We start from the raw sequence: 18,063 nt of genomic DNA on the forward strand, positions 1-18,063 counted from the left end.
TAACAGCATTTCAGGATTTTTCCCTTGAATTTAATATGTTCAGGATTTTTTTTTAGTAAACATGTAGAGAATTTTATTCTTGGCACCTTGACCAGAAATGTATTGATATTATTTATATTCCTTTTAAATTTGTCAAGATAAAGGAAAAAGTGATGCACAAAAGTCTTCCACCAGAAAACCAAATAGCTTCTCTTCAAGTTAGAATCATGTGCTAAAATGTATTCTGGCAGAAGCATTCATTTAACAGTCAGAACCAAGTGCAAATATGCAAAATGTGTTACTTCCTTTGAGCTGAACATTGCAAATACTCCCAATTGTATATTTCCAATACGTTTTAGACATCTTGTTTTTAATTTATCTGAACTTAAGTTCCCAGTTAGTGCACCACAAGAATTACATGGATCATGCTGCAGGACACAAGGAGAAAAGTATTTATTCTCCTGTGTCAATACCCAATTCCAAACATTCACGAAATCATAATTCCACAAAACAAATAATGCTACATTTCATTTTAAACCAACAACTGTGACATATGAGACAATACAGTAAAGCTAAAAATCAAAAAGGCACAATCTCAATCATAGAGCTTTTGTAGAGTGTTGTTTGACACCAAATGAAGTACAAAAAGTTTTAAATTAAGTTCATGCTTGCCTTTGTCCCCCCTTTGTTTGGAAGCCGTGGCTAAATCAGATGTTACTGAAGCAATAACATCACTTGTTAGCAACTTTTGGCTGCATTATATCAGAATGTTTCCTTCTAAATTAGTGCAAAGGTCTGAGCTACTGTGGCACTCAGGCTTTCGAGCCGTAGTTGATGTTTTTCAGGCAGGGCAGGCTGATTGGACTAATAATTGCACTTTAGGTTAAATAGGTGTATGGATTTTTATTTTTATTTTTTAAAGCCAGGAACTGATTTCACATCAGCTAAAGAGCTGGAGCTCTCAGTCCTGCAGATCCCTCTCCAGGTATTTCTTCATTCGCTGACAGCGAGGACAGGAGCGGCCCGCAGATTTGCAGGCGGTGTGGAATACAGCTTTACAATCTTTACACCTGATTAAAAAAGAATAAGGGAAATTGCATGACTCACAGCAAAAACACAAAAACAATCCTTTTCTCACTGTTATAAAAGTAAAGAATCAAACTTTATAAAAATAAAAATGTCTAAGAACAACTTATGATTTATGGTAAAAAACAGCAGACACTCCAGGACATTGAAAAAAGCCTGTCAACTAAAGTTTTGGATGGTTATTTTAAGTAAAATACAGTTTCAGTTCATGATTTTAGCACATCGGGTGTTTTGTTAATGGTTTTAAGGGAAATGTGGATCAATGTCATTTCATGGATCATGCTACAGAACATTCTTCAAAGAAAACCCTCATTTCACCATATCTAACATGTTCTCCATCTATGTTTAATCTGTAGTTTGGACCAGAATTATAAAATGATGAGAAAAGATAAAATGATCAGATTATCATACCTCAAGGTGCTTTCGAACTGGAAGGGGAAGAGGATATCATCAGAGTGACAAATCTGGCAAATGAAGCCCCGCTGAGAGCACAGGTCACAGTTGAGCACATGCTTAGTGGCATGCTGCACCAGCATGATCAGAAAGCTTGAATAGTAGCCTTCTGCAATCTAGGAGGAAAAGAAAAAGGTTAAAGCCTTCAAGTGTTGCCCTATTGGCACTTGTTGGTGCAGCCTAACTACCTGTCGTAGATCCATGATACTGTACAGGTGACTTGACTCGAACAGGTATGTGCGCTGCTCCGTTCTGAAGAGAAAAAACAAAACAAATGTGGACTGACACTACAGGTAAAAAAAATAAAAAATCCAATGCTGAACCCAATCTGGTCAGATCAAAATAGTAAAGACCCACCTGTCTTGGAGATGTTTGTATGCTCCACTGCGGCAGGTGAGCAGATAATCACCCAGCAGACGCAACCTGTTGCGCAGGTTGTGGACCTGTGCCATGGACTCTGAATGCTTCACCAGCTCAGGGTTTAGCAGCTCCAGGTTCAGCAGAGGCTCATGATGTATGTGGGTCAGAACACGCATGGCTCTCTTTGACACCTGAACAAAAACAACATTTTAGATTAAACCAGTAATATGTCTTCTGTTCAGCAAAGTCAACCCCAACTCCAATGAAAATTGTGTTTTCTGTGTTTTAACTTCTTCTGTAAGAGGTTTCTCTGTCCCCCAGTCCCCCTGTATTAATGGCACCTGTTTGAACTCATTATGTATATAAAAGACACCTGTCACACTCCAAACTCTGCTATGGTCAAGACCATGCTGTCTAAGGACACCAAAAACCAAATTGTTGACCTGCACCAGGCTGGGAGGACTGAATCTGCAATAGGTAAGCAATAGGGATGGGAATTGAAGCCCCATGAAGCTTCCCTTGGGGTTCATGTAATTGTGCTGGAAAAATGAACCACCGATTCAGGGCTTTGAAACTACACAGAACAGCGGCATCTGGTGGCGGACTGGACGTACATAGACATATGTTTCAACTAAGCTCCTTGTAACACTTCAATGTGGAAATGATGAAAAAACGTAAATCAAAACAATGTTGTTAATGATGATTAGAAAAAAAACAACGTAAAACAACACAACATTTGATGTTTTCTGTGAGGTGCTTGACACAGCAAAATACACATCACATGAAGAAAATAAACGCAAAGCAAAAAAATATAAAAAATTAAATTGTCAAACACCGGTCTTGAACTCAGGACCCTTGGATGCATTCCCCACCGAATGTTCCCCTGAGCCATCTCTACTGACACAAATTCAGCTTGCCATTATAGATTTAATGAAGTATTTTTATATACACAATGATCATAGTGTATTGTTATATTCGGAGAAATCGAGTTGAAATGATCCCGAGCCACAGTACGTTATTTACAAGGAGCCATGATAAAGTGCAATGAACTGACACTGATTCCAATCTTGGGGAAACAATAGAACTTGTCGGGAAACATTCGGGATTCATTTGTATTTCTAGAGAATAGCGCGCCCAACTGTTCAAAACGTAAGAGACATCTGAACCGTGGTTCGACCAAACGAAGCATTTGGCGCTTCATACGTCATCAACCACGTGATCGGCGCTAGTTGACACACACCCCAAAACATTGTGCCGAAACACGCTGAACGTCAAACGGGACATCCCTAGTAAGCAGCTTGGTGTGAAGAGATCAATTGTGGGAGCAATTAAAAGGAAAAGGAAGACTAATAAGATCACTAAAAACTCAATCTGGGGCTTCCCACAGCATCTCCCCCCGTGGGGTCAAAATGATCACAAAAACGGGGAGCAAAAGTCCCAGAACCACACGGGGGGACATAGTGATTTACCTGCAGAGAGCTGGGACCAGGGACCACAGTAATAAAGGCTACCACCAATAACATACTACAGCGCCAGGGACTCAAATCCTGCAGTGCAAGCTGTGTCCCCCTGCTAAAGCCAGTACTTGTGCAGGCCCGTCTAACATTTGCTAGAGAGCATTTGGATGATCCAGAAAAGACTTGGGAGAATGTCCTATCGTCAGATGAAACCAAAACAGAACTTTTTGGTAAGAATTCTACTTGTCATGTTTGGAGGATAAGGAATGCTGAGTTGCATCCAAAGAACACCATCCCTACTGTAAAGGATGGAGATGGAAACATCCTGCTTTGGGGCTGTTTTTCAGCAAAGGGAACAGGATGACTGATCCATGTATAATCAGATTTTGAGTGAATAATTCCTTCCATCAGCATTGAAGATGAAACATGGCTGGGTCTTTCAAATTGACAACGATCCCAAACACACTGCATGGGAAACAAAGGAGTGGCTTCGTAAGAAGCATTTCAAGGTCCTGGCGTGGCCCAGTTAGTCTCCACATCTCAGCCCCATAGAAAATCTTTGGAGGGAGTTGAAAATCTGTGGGAATGCTTTTAAACTGATCAATCTGGTCAGATCAAAATAGTAAAGACTCACCCTCCAAATTGATTGGAGGGTGGGTCTTTACTATTTCAGAAGGGACCCAGTGGGTTCAGAAAATGGATGGTTGGATTTTCCTCTCCATGTTTACCAGTAAAATAATAAGTGTGTTGCAATCACCTCTCGTGGAATGAGGTCCCAGTTGTGCAGCATACGCGATGGTATGATGCTGGTGTCCCCAATGTGGCAGGAGTCGCAGTAGTACTGACCAGAGAACTCGCAGAGTCTGCCTCTGCCCAGCGAAGGTCCGATCTGCTGAGAGCAGTCTGTGGATAACGGAGAAAGTAAATCCACCTGAACAAACACTATAAACACATGCAAGGGATCGGAAACTCTTTACAACTTTTACATTTTTTTTCTGATGTGTTTCCTGATATTTTCCCATTTCTCTGACAGAATGTCTAACACAAAGTTCTGTTTCAGAGTTTTTAAAGAATAGGGTCACATATCCCAGCATGTGGCGACATATGTACGTTTTTCAGCAAATTCGGCAGGTAGGTGGCCATGCGGCGGCATTTGTAATCGGAAGGAGGCAGTCACAGTTTTTTCCCGGCTTACAACAGTTTTTAAGAAAAAGCTATAATTTCACAGCACCTGGACGATTTTTTTTTTATGTATTGGTCAGTGGCCTCCCTGGCACATTTGGTGGTCGTGGGGTGGCAGTCCAGTGACAGGCGGGTGGCAGAAAGGCAGCAGCGTGAAAACTGACAGATGGTTGAGTCTCCAAGGTCCCCAAAATCATCTGTTGATAAGCCGATTTCAGACTACGACCCCCTGCACCCGTGCTGCCACTGCCACAGTCTGATTGTTGGGAATTGTACGGTAGCAGAATGTCCACTGTGGGTCCAAATGGGGAGACAGCGTTGATGCTACACAAAACCTATGGCGTTGATAGCGCCACAACATATCGACGAATTGTGGATGATGCTGAGAAGAATACAAATATGACAGTACATTGTGCTTTCTTGGGAGGCATGTTGTCTAAAGATTTGTAAATTAACAATATTATAATGTGCGCTCAAAATATGGGTTGCGAATGACCAGTGGTGCAGCATGGTCAGCTTTTTATATCCCCCCCCGGTCTATCAGGTGGCTGGTGTTACTTGATATGGATGGCCGCCATCTGTAGACATTTACACATTGTCAAATAGAAGCTGCTGCCTGGCCGGCGATCCAGCTGCCACCCAATTTTGTAATAATGTCATGATAATGCCTGATGGCTGCCGTCTACATTCATGATCAAGCCAAGGATTAAAAAAAATATATATATATAAAATTTCAAATCAGGTAGCGGTCTGAGTGGTATTTGTTATCAGTTTTTCAAGAACTAATTAAGAAAAAGAGAGTTTTACCTTGGAGCATAAAAACATTTACATTTTGCTAAATACCATTGCTACATGAAGACGCAATTTTATTTTACCTGCACACTTGAAGTTTTGACTGTCCAGCCCCTTCTCTGACTGAACCGTATACAAGTGAGCCAGTAACGCGCCGTCTTCTTTGAGCTGGTGTTGAACCAGCCTATGCAGGTTGCCAGCATTTCTAGAGTTCCACAGTGTGGCAGAATCAACCGACGGTCCATCCTCCTCGCTCTCCAGGTACGCATCCAGCGCTCCACGGATCAAAACTCGCCAAGTGCGAGCCTCTTCTGGGTTCTCTGCCCTAAATTTGATTGTGTGCTTGATAGTTAAGAGTTTGAAAAAGGCTGGTCCGCCCAGAGAGACGTCAGGAACGACGTCCCTGATTTCTTCAATGGGGTAGGACAGCCGGGGTAACTTCTTTCCCTCATGCACTCGGAAGCCTTTCAAGGTCTCCAAAGAGAGGGAGAAGACCATGGGTGTCCACACACGGGGCTCTGCTTCTGTGGAAAAGTACAAGATGGCTTCTTTTAGGGCATCCAGTTCCAATTCAAGGGTGTGCGTCCAATTGAATTCTTGTGGAGAGACTCCAGCCTTCAGTCCGTTTCTGTCAAAGGGAAACAACAGTCTCTCAGGGCTGCTGGAGGCAGAAGATGGAGATAAGATGGTGCATTCATCCAAGCCGTTCTCACTAAGGGGATGCAGCACCTCCCACTGCTCATCAACATGTGCAGCGGGGCGACATTTATTGACAGCTTCTACTATCCGGTCCACCCAGTCCTCCGCTTCATCGTGGTTGGCAGCACGGAGATAAAGTCTTTTCCCCGGAAAAGCTAGCTCAAAGCGGCCCTCTGGGGAGGTGATCCGAGCATCTTCGCACCGCAGGAGGGAGCAGTTCTCACAGCACATGCGCTCCTCCCCATTGATGTACAGACGGAACTCAAAGGGTGAGAGCTCGCAGTAGAAGTCACGCCACAGTCCCATAGCTCCTTTTCGATCCAGGTGGCCAAGTTTGAGCAAGCCGCGGAAGGGGTTTGATAGCCCTGCAGGCAGACAGAACAAATAAAAAAGGTTAAGGAGTCTGCTAACAGGCTTTGATTTACATTTGGTGAAATCCTTGTCGTATTTTTATTCTTTAAAGTCCCACTCCAGCTGTATCATTTTCTTTTCTAAAAGTGTACCCAATGGTCTTTTAATTATACCCTGTCTAGCAAAAATCAAAAAGATTGTCATTTTTTGGACATTTTCTGCACATTGGCAGGAGTTTATAAAAGAGTTGTGGGCTGGACAGTGGGCGTAGAGCAAGCCCGCCCCCTTCCGTACTGTTGAGAGCTCTGTTTGCGAGAAGAGGTTGTTTAATTATTATGGAACGTATTTAAGCACTTCTTTGAAGGCTATTGTTAATCCCCCTGCCCTTTTCAGGATAAAGAAGATGCTTCACTGATAAAGATGACTTCCGAATTAATCTCATCAGGTACTATTGATGGTAGAGCTGTTGTACACACATGCATAATTAGTTTTTCCCAGCATGCTTTCATTATCTGTTAGATTATTTAGGTGACCGTAGATGCCCCTTCAAATATTATATAATATTGTATTTCTTTTAAAAGTTTAAGAGGTGGGGATGTCCAGGCTCTTTTTTTAAGTATAATTTCTATAGTTTTTTTTTTTAGTGTAATTTCTATTTCTATAGTTTCATTTTCATTCCATTGCCTTTGTTGTTTAGTAGTGGGACAGGAAGGAATGTATGTAGCCTTCTTAATTCACCGTTTTGTGCCATCTCCAGTATCTACTTTATTAATTACCATTTTTTTCTATGCAGGAAGAAGATGCCTGACTGCATGACTCCATTCAGGCAGCCAAATGTTGCATAACTCAAGTCATTTCAAGGAAGATATCCCCTGCCTGATGTTGTAAAGATGGACGAAAGAGAACAAAAGGAAACACTGAAGGAACTCCAAAAATCTGCCTTTTTTTCCCTGTAGCCATTTATAAAAGGGAGCATTTTTCTAAAAAAAAAGCATGATAGTACATATCCTAAAGGCAGTTAATTAGTTTAATGCATTTATTTATGCGTGATCAAACACAAAAACCACAAATTCACGTTGGCCGCACGTAATGCATGCAGCCAAGATGCACATTGCTCCATTGCCCACACGTGGGCGGAGCTCAACGTTTAACCCTGTCCATGTTGAGCTCCGCCCCATTCTGCAGGTTTGCAGTCAGGGGTAGTTGACTAGATCGGCAAATATAGACCACAATGCATAGCATCGGAACAATTTTTGCCAAAAAAAAAAAACATATTTAAATGTATTTTTTTAATAAACCCATCAACGTTTTTATCTTCAGAAGACTTTGGACTCATAAATAATAGTCGCAAAAAAAATAAAGTTAAAATCTAATTAATGAGCGTCTTGCAACAATTATTTTTGTCCCCGGTCTTCTGAAGATAAAAACATTGATGGCTTATTAAAAAAATAAATTTAAATACATTTTTTTTGTAAAAATTGTTCTGACGTAATGCATCGTTGTCTTTATTACCCGATCTATTGAGCATGAACACTGGCTTTTTGCAAAGACTTCTGGGACATTTCTAGGGCACTGGATTTTGGAATAGATTCGGAGAGCACTATAAAATGGTGAACACACTATATAGTGAGTAGGGAAGGAATTCGGACACAACCTATGTCTTTTTTTATCAGCCATTTTCCCAGAAATAAGCCACGCCCTCGATCTCTTTCTGTGAGTCTCAGCACACATTTTATAGATACCGCTAGCATGACTCACTGTGAAGAAAACTGCTTATCCCTTTCATGATAACCCAGACACACCCAGATGAATGATGTAACAGGTATTTCTACTTTGGGACTTTAAGTTTGAGGTGTGGCTGGACATTTCAGTTTCCACCTCGCAGGATTTACATTTTTTGTATTTAACTCTGTGGGAAATTTGTCTTCAGGCTCACAATTCCCTTGAAACAAAACATTACTTATTGACACTATGGGAATTTACGGATTTATCATTTGATCTTCAGGAAGAGACTTTTGATATTTTTTGTTCCATATTTTAGGTACAAGCCACTTGCAAATGCGGAAATATTTTTTAAGATTAGGTACATTTTACTGTGAATGCGTTAATAAGATAAAAAAAACAGTTTAAACCCTTTTTTCAAACAATAATGGTAAAAAAAATAAAACAGCATTATTGTACTTCAATAAAACAATTCTTTTAAAAAGACTTACTTTTTATTTTTGACATTTTTAAGAGTTGAATTTGAATTTCTTCTTACTTGAAGAGTTTTACATCATGTTTGAGTGTTTGTTTCATCAAAAATAAATAATAGAATAGCATTTCTCACAATAACGTAAGACTGAAACATCAATATTTATGGCGCAGCTCTCACCCATGTGGGCTTGTTTTACCCGTGTCTGAGACCAACGACTCACTCGCTGTTCGCAAAATGTAATCGACAGAAATGTCACAAAGAGGGAAAAAGGTCAAGATTTAACACCACAAATCTCACAAGCCATTTAAAAATTCACCACCGAGGTGTGTGGAAAAAATATGAAGCTGCCGCCTAGCGCTCATTCTGAAAAAAAAAGAAAAAAAACTGCAGGGCTTGCATGGAAATAGCTGTCAGCCCCCTATACTAGTATTGATAGTGAGCGTTTTTTTTCTTCTGCTGCAAATGTGCTGGATGAAAAGAAATCAACAGCCAACTTTCAGAAAGTAGAGATGCTACTTGTTGTCAGGAAAAATCTCCCATTGATCAAACAATACTTTAAAAAACAAAAAAATGTAATTGTGGTGTTTACCTTTTTTTTGTCATTCTGGTTTAAAATGCTTGAATGTCTGTTTATGAAAAGTTTATTTCTATAAGCAAACATTTATTTTGCACATCAGTTAAAAACCTTAGTCATTATTTTGCTCTTCAGTTTCAAACAAAGCAATAATTTTTGAACTTTAAGATTAAACTATTTCTTTTGCACGTAATAATAATATTGGGGATTATATGTATTGAAAAATGTACTTGTTACATTGGTATTTAAGTATTTGTTCTGACCATTGAAATGCATGTTCTCTGTTCACAGATGTATGGCAGACTGAAAAGGCTAATAAAGTGTTCGTACAATATGTTGTTCAATTTTTTTGCAGGTAAAACTAGTTCTGCAAATTTGTTAAACACATAAGAGCCATTCACTGTTACTTTGTACTTACTAATATTTTTTTCTTAAGTATGAAAAAAAAATATCGGTTGAGTATTTGTATCGGTTAAAGAGGCAGGAAAATATCAGGTATCGGCTGTAAAGTCATTATCGTGCATCACTACTTCTTTTAACATTAGGGACTCTGACAGCCTGTTAAACTGTTCTGAACTCTCAGTTTTTAGAGCAGAATCCTTGGCGTGGATTCAAAGTGTAGAATACCTATTTGTCTCCGATGCACAACACTGGGAGGGGACTGAGAGGACCTGAGCTCAGCAGCAGGGGGCGCCTCGTCATCATCCGTTATCTTCTCTAAATGAGGCTTAAAGATGTCATCTGCAGAAATCCAAGAATCCGAGGGCTGAGAAATAAGGAGAAAAAAGGTTTTAAAAAAAATGGCAGAGCAAAGAGCAACAGAATTGATGGTGTTTAGCAAGAGCTGAGTGCTTCCTCTGAGTTAATATTGTAAACATTTATAACAAATGCCCCACTTTATTGCAGGCTTTGGAAACTAAAGCACAGATTTCATAACTTTACCAAGTGTAGCAAAAACTGTAAAAGTCATAAAGGGGAAAAATTTCAACATAGATTGCAGATGCAGGGAATACATTGTTAACTGAAATATGCATTTTCTGTAAATTATGCACAGAACACAGAGCCACTTACTGACACTATCCGTTGACACAGACATGTTACTATCAGCAAAAGCGGCTTACAGCCGAGACATTTCAGAGTAAAATGCGCTCATTTCTCCTCTATTCCTGTTGCCAACATAGGGAAAATAAAAGCGATCAAACAGAGAAAACAACTCCAAGCCATGTTTTCATTCCATCACGCATTGTAGAGATTTTCATTGTCTGTATCAACAACAACAATATAGTGTTGCGACGTTCTTTTATTTTTTCAGTCGGAGGAAGCTCTCTGTTGTTGAGAAAAAAAAACATAAATTCATGTGCTTAATTATCCGGTGTTTTAAACGAGCCTTGTTGTTTTTATTCCGAAAATGATTTATGTTGACTTAGAAAACATAACATTAAAAGTTGAAAATAATTAAGTCTATATTAGAATTCCAGAAAGTTTCAGACACTATTTTTTAGCTTAACACCAATATTGCAGCTTAAATTTTTCAAGTTTTTTTATTTAGGTTTCAAATCTTTATGGACCCAATTTGACTCAATAGATATTGTTCTGACTGTTTTATAGAGCTGTGAAAGAAAAAAGTATTTTAATTTTGAAATGGATACTTGTCCCTAATAGATCCCTGGCATTGGGAAGCTTATGGTTTACCTTTATGTCTAATAGTCAGTAAATGGTCTGAAAGTTTCAGATATATTTTCAAAGTTTTACAGTGATACTTGCTGACATCCCTGTCTGTACGTTAAAAACGTCAGGTACAATGTAAAGGTACAGTAAACAAGCAGATGTGTATTTCTAATAAAAAAAACAAACAGGAAATCTTAACTTTGGGTTATTGTGGACTAGGCCTGCACAATAAATCGGTAATTTATCGTTATCGCAATACCACGCTGTGCAAAATGCATATTGCAAAAGTCGGCAAAAATTGAAATGAACGGTTACCTTAAATGTGCTAAACCAATCTTAAGGCAGCTTGAAGTATTTAACAAATCAAATAAATCCTTTTATGCGTTTGACCAATAGGATGGAGTCCTTTATATCATTAACCAATCAGATAGATCCCTTTTATGTTAGATGCTAGGCTCCTATTTAGACGAGGGTCATTTGGAGTATAATTTAAGTTATGTTGACTGTTATTTAAATTAAACTGTTGCAGTGAAACGGAACAGATGTATTTAGTTGTTTTGCCATATGTTCATTTACAGTATAGCAAGTTATATCGTCATCGCAATATTGACCACTAATATCGCAAACCGTGAGTTTTCCTCATATCGTGCAGCCCTATTGTCGACACTAAAACATTGGCATCTGCTAATTTCGGCTATCGGCCACAGTTGCAGATATCGGCTCACCCCTAAAATAAGCCCGATCTCTGGACATCATCCATGTCTTCCATGCATTTTAAATGAGATATACAGTCGATGCTTCCATGTCGCGATGAGCCTAAATCTTTATGGTAGCTTCTCCTACACGTACAGGAGAGTCTCGTTAATGAACATTTTTGGACAAGCATTGAGAATTGGAAGAAAGAGGCAGTGGACGCAAATTTGGAACGTAAATCGTATTTGGTGTAGACACAACATTATGCGAAGCTTGGCAGAGTTGTTCAGAAGCATTGCACTTTTCTCTGAAAATGTGAGACATTTTTGGCTGCTGCGACTTACACTCCAGAGCGACTCAAAGTTCGAAAAATATGGCGCATACAGTAAATCGACACTACAGAAAAAGAGTCAAGTAATAGCTTTGAAATTTTCTCTACGGAAAAACCCAAACAGCAACTGAGAGGTAAACTCCATTCTGCCTGTTAACCATGTGGAACAATCACAAACTGTTAGGAACCAAAACTGAACCTATTTCATATATCTGCAAATGCATTTTACTCACTGGGAGTGACTCTGAGGATGATTTCCTGCTGACCATGCTACTGGAGCGCAGAGAACTTTGATGCTCTTGAGTTTTGGTGGTGCACTCCTCTAAGGTATCGCTTTGCGTTGTGTCCTGGACAAGCTCGTTGCTCCCTCCTTCACTTTTCACGTCCTCTTCCTCTACAAACACCTCACCCTCATGGAGTGTGGAAAGCACAAGTGGGCACAAGTGTGCTTCGGAATTAGCACCATTGCAGATTTGGTGCTCAACAGGTTGCTCTTCATAGGAAGGCAAATCCAGGGATGCTGGTTCTGGCTCTAAGTTATAACTTGGGGGTTGATCCAAAGGATGATGGAATGGCTCAGTAAGACCTTGGGTCTCGCTATCGCTGAAGGTGGCATTTTCTGAGAAAGGATCGACTCCTGAGCTGGAGACAAACGAGTCTTCGCCCATGGAGTCCTGACTGCAGTGTCTGCTCTCTTTGTTTTCAGACAGCAAACTGCAGAGAGAAACAGACACAAAAGGACAGAGCTTCACCCAACTGTTTATGTTCTACAACCATTTCTGATGATGACGATAGCCAATAATGAAAGAAAATGACAGAGTGGAAGGATAAGTGCAAACTTCACATAAACAAAAAAATCCTTAAAGGCAACATTTCCCACCATTCCTCAAACATGTTACAGATTCAGATACTGCATTTTAGATGTCACCAATTCCAATCAGAACTTACATTTAAGTTTTTTAACAAAAAAAGTGTTAAATAACTGAAAAATCAATAGGTGGCTCCTATGCAGAACCCACAATATGACATATTTTCAGTTGTTTCACACTTTTCTGTTATGTACATCATACCACATGTGTTAATTCACAGTTTTGATGCCTTCAGTGTGAATCTACAATTTTCACAGTCATGAAAATAAAGAAAACTCTTTGAATGAGAAGGTGTGTCCAAACCTTTGTTCTGTACTGTATGTAAAGACAATTAAGCTCAAAATTGCATTTCTGTGTTACTTTCATAAAGTTGTTGTGAATCAGGAGCAGACAATTAAATGCCATTTCAAAATTGTCTTATTTGTGACATAGAGGGCCACACCGCTCTGCAACGGGGAGGGAAAAGGTTGACGAGTTCTTCCGCGCCAACAGTCCTGCCCTCAACTTAGAGGTGAATTTATAGTGAGCTGCTGCCACTCTGCATAAACTAAATTCTAAAAAACAACACCTTTTTTGTGGCTAAAAACGATAATCATAATTAAAAGACCACTGGGAACGCGTTACAAAAAAAATAAAATAATACATTGCCCATAGGAAAAACCACCAAGAATAACCTCATGAAAGATCCGCTCCGATAATCAGTTGATCAATTGTAAAAGCGTTCCCAGTTACGATTCTGCAGTTTTTAATCAATATCAAAAAACTTGTTTTCTAGAACATACTTTCTGCACTAGTTGTTAATTAGGAATTCACCTGAGTTGGGGCGGAGCAAGGTCGTTCCCTTTTCCCTTCCTGTTGCTGAGAGCTCTTTGTTTAAACGCACTCTCGCTAGCTTACAGCCCCTTACACCCCCAAAATAACATTAGCGGTGCAACAGACTTTGTGAAAGGTATTGGAGCTATCCAGTCATACAGATTAGAGCCAGATGCCAGCTCGGAGAGGGACAACAAAGACATACATGAATCTATTTGTCTGCAGGTGGATGCATCAGAATGAAGCGGAGCAGGGAGTTTGTGGCCCGCCCAGCATATTTTTTACATTACAAATAAGCTCTTGTTCCAACAGTATTATTTTTGTCTGCTCCTGATTCACAACAATTTGAATAAAGAAATAATTATAAATGCTGTTTAGAGCTTAATTTTCTTAATATATCTCTTTCATCACCAGAAAAAATCCAACAAGAACATGTTAAAAACACCCAAAATATGATTTACATTAGAGTGGGTTTTTAACCTTTTCCTTACACTTACTCTTGGCTTGACCTCTTTGTGCTGATGTGAATATGTGGATCCAGGTCACCTGAAGACCACTGTTCTCCTGTCAGGCTGCGGGAAACCTGTCCCTGCAGGAGGCTGTCGGAGCTCAGGCTGGAGGAGAGCTGCGAGGATCCAGTGGTGTTGAGGCTTAAATTTGATGAGTTAAGCGCAGTGGTTTCAGCTGGTAACATGCCTGATCCTTTTGCCGGCAGTGCTGGACAATCTGAAGAAGCAGAAGACTGAGACACTGTATCCCAAGATTCTTTACGCATGGTCTTGGTCTGGTAGTCGCCGTTCAGAGACAGGCCAAACGTGTCCAGCTTAGACATGGGGCAGAGTCCAGCAAGAGCTAGAGGAGTGGTGGTCCACTCATTGAGGACAGCCGATTTGTACGACAGGCTGAATGTGAGTGAGGCCAGACCCTGGAGGTAGCTGAGGAGGACTTCTCGTTCTTCTGAGTTCAGGAGAAAGGCACTGGGCTGATAGTAAGCCCGCAGCATGGAGTCTTCTCGAAACAGGGATGCGAGGTAGCACTCCACCAGGCCGTGGTTTAGAGCCAGACGCAGCCACGCTCGACAGCGACCCACATCCGTGCTCACAAAGTTGATCTTCTCCAGCTCTGTGATCACATCACTGCAGATGTAACAGAAAGTGGAAACACTGTAACCCCATGTCTCACTCATAATCCGTCATCTGTTTTATGCTCACACTTAAAAATAAAGTTTTAGCAATAATGAGATAACCTGTGGGTAACTGATTTAAGGAGGTTCCAAAAAAAAGGCTGAGGGAGGGGTCCTCTGTCCCCCTTTCTACTCCAGCCTCCAACCTCGGAGCGAATGAACTTGCTCTTGATCCCATGGATGAAGATGGCCTCCAAGGCACAGCAGAGGAGGTTGGCATCACCATCATCGCTGGTGACCACTCCGTCTGATGTCACATATTTTTTCTGAAGGGCCTTGAGTGACTGAGTCAACTTCTCCTTAATCTGTGAAACAGATGAGGGTAAAGGGGAAATACTGTATGTTTCAAAAATACCATTTATTTATTAGTGGGGATCTGATTGAAAGGTGTTGAGCAAACAGGAAACCAACCAGGAGGATGCGATACTACAATGAAGCCAGCACATTTTCAGTAACTTAAAACAAATATGAGGCAAAACTGGCAGAGTGGGAATGTAGTTATGAAACATGGCAAACAAAATAACTTTTGTCATGCATTTCCTGTCAGCAGATGTGGAAAAGTAAAGTCATGAGAATAACAAAGAAAAACACCAATAACATAAGACATATGAATACAAACACTGAACTTTAGCAACAGCTCGAACTAAAGAAGTTGTAAAACTGAAGAAACTTTACTTTGTTAAGCTGGACATTAAAACTATTGCAAAAATATAAAAAACATCCAAATATGGAATCACGTCTAAGACTACGCAAGTTGTTTTTTTTACAATACATTTAAGAATTGATATTTATCTTCACAAATGAAAACAATCATTCTCTAAAACTGCACTTTACAAAATGTTTGTGGCTATAATTTAAAAGAGAATCTTCGTTTTTCATGTCCCCGAAGAAACCCGACTTTAGCCCTCAAATTTAAACAAGCCAAGGCAAGGCACCTTCATTTGTGAAGCAACATTTGTACACAAAGACAATTAAATCCATGAAAGATAGCATCACTATAATATGTAAATATTATAGATTTTAAAAAAATATACAAAGTCTGTCATGGAACATATTCACAGAGCAGGAAAATTTAGTTAATTTTAGTGCTAAAGCAGGGGTCTGCAACCTGCGACACTAAAAAGCCATTTGGTCCAAATTCAAAAGACAAAGCAGAAGAGCCAACAAAGGAGTTATGTAGTGTCAAGCTTCTACAATTGCTGCTGAAGCATCAGAATCTCCTAACTAAACGCACTCGTCTGTGAAAACAGTCCAGCAAAAGCAACAGGTGTGAGAAAAAAGTGCAGTTTAACCTGTTTGACATCCGCAACTTCTGGTGGTGAGTCTGGCATCTGTGTGGCAAGCATGGCACCCCTTAAGGCTTACTTGGACATTCCACACATGGCATACTAGAAAAGGCACACAAAAAAAGTATATTGATGTATATTCCCCACCATTTCATTTAAAATGTAATTTACCGTTCAATTTATCCACATCATCTACACAAAACTGGAGTCTTCTTCCCTTGCTTAAATGTTAACAGAACATTTCTTTGATCATGAACATTTGCACGCTTTCTGTCGGTGACCTCAATGTCTCAGTCATGTGAGGCCCTGATGAAAGAGGGCGTCTGCAGGGAAGTTGCTGTTTAAAAACAAACTTCCTCAATTGGAAAAAAAGAAGGGAGGAAAAATCCATTTGAGGACAAATAAAGAAAAGATCGCCACGTGATTTTCCACACTTACTGGTAGTTGTAATTACGTCGCACATCTAAAACAATTTAAATTTAAAATCACTTTTATTTTCTTATAGTTTGTTCAAGACAACCTAAAATGTAATAGTTAGCTTAGTCTTTTTATTTGCATGCATCCCGCTGTCCACAACAAGCAACTAACGCTTCCCAACCCGAAACAACCAACACAATTCGTGTTTAGCGAGTAAGAGCAAAAAGTGAAGCATAAATACACCAAAATGAGACAAATCTAAACAACAATTGTGTGGTCATGGTTAGCTTCCTTACCGAAACACAGCTTGCTTAAGCTGTCATATAGCAAAAGCTAAGCCCAGCAGTCGTCTGTAAGCTCAACAATGTACATTAAAGACGCGTAACTGCGTGCAGTCACTCTCCATGACTGAGCAAAAAAGATGGAAAAAAACTCGAGGACGACAAAGAAAAAGAAGATAAACCATCCCAGCGTCGCCCACTGTCACAATTCTACCATAGCCTGTACATGAATTCAACTGACGACCAATGCATTATGGGAAGTCAATACTACGGATGCCTTCACTGACTCTTACAAATGTAGTAATCGCAAAAAGCACCACTATTATGGGTGTTTTTAATTTAGAATTATTGAATAATACTTCTAGTGCCACTTCACCTATAAAAACTGTTAAGATACGAGAGTTAAAATAATTCACCAATTGTTCCAATTCCAAAATCTAAACGTATAACATCTTACTGAAAAAACACGTTTGCCGTGTGGTAAAGTGACTGCTGCATGAACACAAGGGTAAAGTCGTGCCGCGTCCGAGGGTGTCATGAACGCAGCAACTAAGTTGTTGCCCCGTTTGTCATGTGAGTACCGTCCTTCATGTGCTTTCCTCAGTAAGCACAGCTCAGCAAAGTTTACATCATTCCACTGTTTCAGCAAAACTTATCAGATTTTCTTTGTATGTTTTAAAGATAAAGCACAGAGTTGAAAAACTGCCCAATACAAATACATTTGATAAAATACAACCAAAAATCTACAAAATTTAAAAGAAAATGTTGTAAAAGAGCTGTCTGTTGCATCTTGTATTTAAATGGCTTTCAAAACAATTATCAAGGTTGCACTTTTTAAAAAGTAAAACAAATGTAAAAGTCTTGAAAGACTTTGTCATAGATTGCTCAAAAATGTGTGCAACAGTTAAATTAAGTTCTCTTTTCAACAACATAAATTAATGTAACATTTGTTCGTGTTTACCTCATCAAATCAAAAGAGGGAGCCAAAACACAATAGCTGTGGTCACATGTGCAAAACATCTTTGATCGGATCAAAGATCCCATTAGTATTGAACTGTGTAAATGGTCCCAGAAAAACTTTATCCGGTTTATAACAAACGTTACGCCACATTTTCAATTGGAATAACTCATTTTGACATGCACAGAACTATCTAAAGTACCGGAGACGGCTGTAGAAGAAGGAGTTCTGTTTTAAACAAACAAAACTGCGACATAGAGTGAGATGATCTGCTAAACATGCTTTTATTGCTGTTATGATTACTTTTAAGTGCCTGTGTGCTCATGATTTCCTAAATAAATGCGGCCAGTGCTTTATTCTTTATGGAAGACAATAAGGGACACGGAGAAAGAGAAAAATAGGATAGAAAATTCTGACTTTAATCACAGAATTCT

The 18,063-nt window shown here is 39.6% G+C and overlaps 1 protein-coding gene across 2 annotated transcripts; it reads right to left on the reverse strand.

Annotated features, from left to right (window-relative positions):
- On the reverse strand, positions 1-17,255 carry plekhm1 (pleckstrin homology domain containing, family M (with RUN domain) member 1). 2 transcript variants are annotated; one of them, XM_004080630.4, is made up of 12 exons: positions 16,687-17,255; positions 15,980-16,075; positions 14,751-14,992; positions 14,002-14,640; positions 12,056-12,536; positions 9,758-9,896; positions 5,393-6,373; positions 4,093-4,238; positions 1,876-2,069; positions 1,707-1,770; positions 1,477-1,634; positions 1-1,049 (listed from the first exon to the last, which is right to left on the reverse strand). In XM_004080630.4, the coding sequence occupies exons 2-12, from the start codon at positions 16,031-16,033 to the stop codon at positions 941-943; spliced, it is 3,207 nt and encodes a 1,068-aa protein (XP_004080678.1). In that variant the 5' UTR covers positions 16,034-16,075; positions 16,687-17,255; the 3' UTR covers positions 1-940. The 2 variants fall into 2 exon arrangements, with proteins under 2 accessions (XP_004080678.1, XP_011486671.1); XM_011488369.3 differs by having other exon boundaries at positions 14,834-14,992; positions 16,687-16,926.
- Between the last annotated feature and the right edge of the window lie 808 nt (positions 17,256-18,063).

This window comes from Oryzias latipes, chromosome 19 (assembly GCF_053564925.1).
Source record: "Oryzias latipes strain Hd-rR chromosome 19, Olatipes_Hd-rR_3.1".
Lineage (NCBI taxonomy): Eukaryota > Metazoa > Chordata > Actinopteri > Beloniformes > Adrianichthyidae > Oryzias > Oryzias latipes.

Bases quoted from the DNA above. Each gene is read 5' to 3' on its own strand.
- plekhm1 (XM_004080630.4), bottom strand. From the start codon at position 16,033: ATGCTTGCCACACAGATGCCAGACTCACCACCAGAAGTTGCGGATGTC. The intron at 1,635-1,706 runs GTAGTTAGGCTG...TTTTCCTCCTAG, and splicing joins GTATCATGGATCTACGACAG to ATTGCAGAAGGCTACTATTC. The intron at 1,050-1,476 runs GTATGATAATCT...TTTTTTAATCAG, and splicing joins CAGTTCGAAAGCACCTTGAG to GTGTAAAGATTGTAAAGCTG.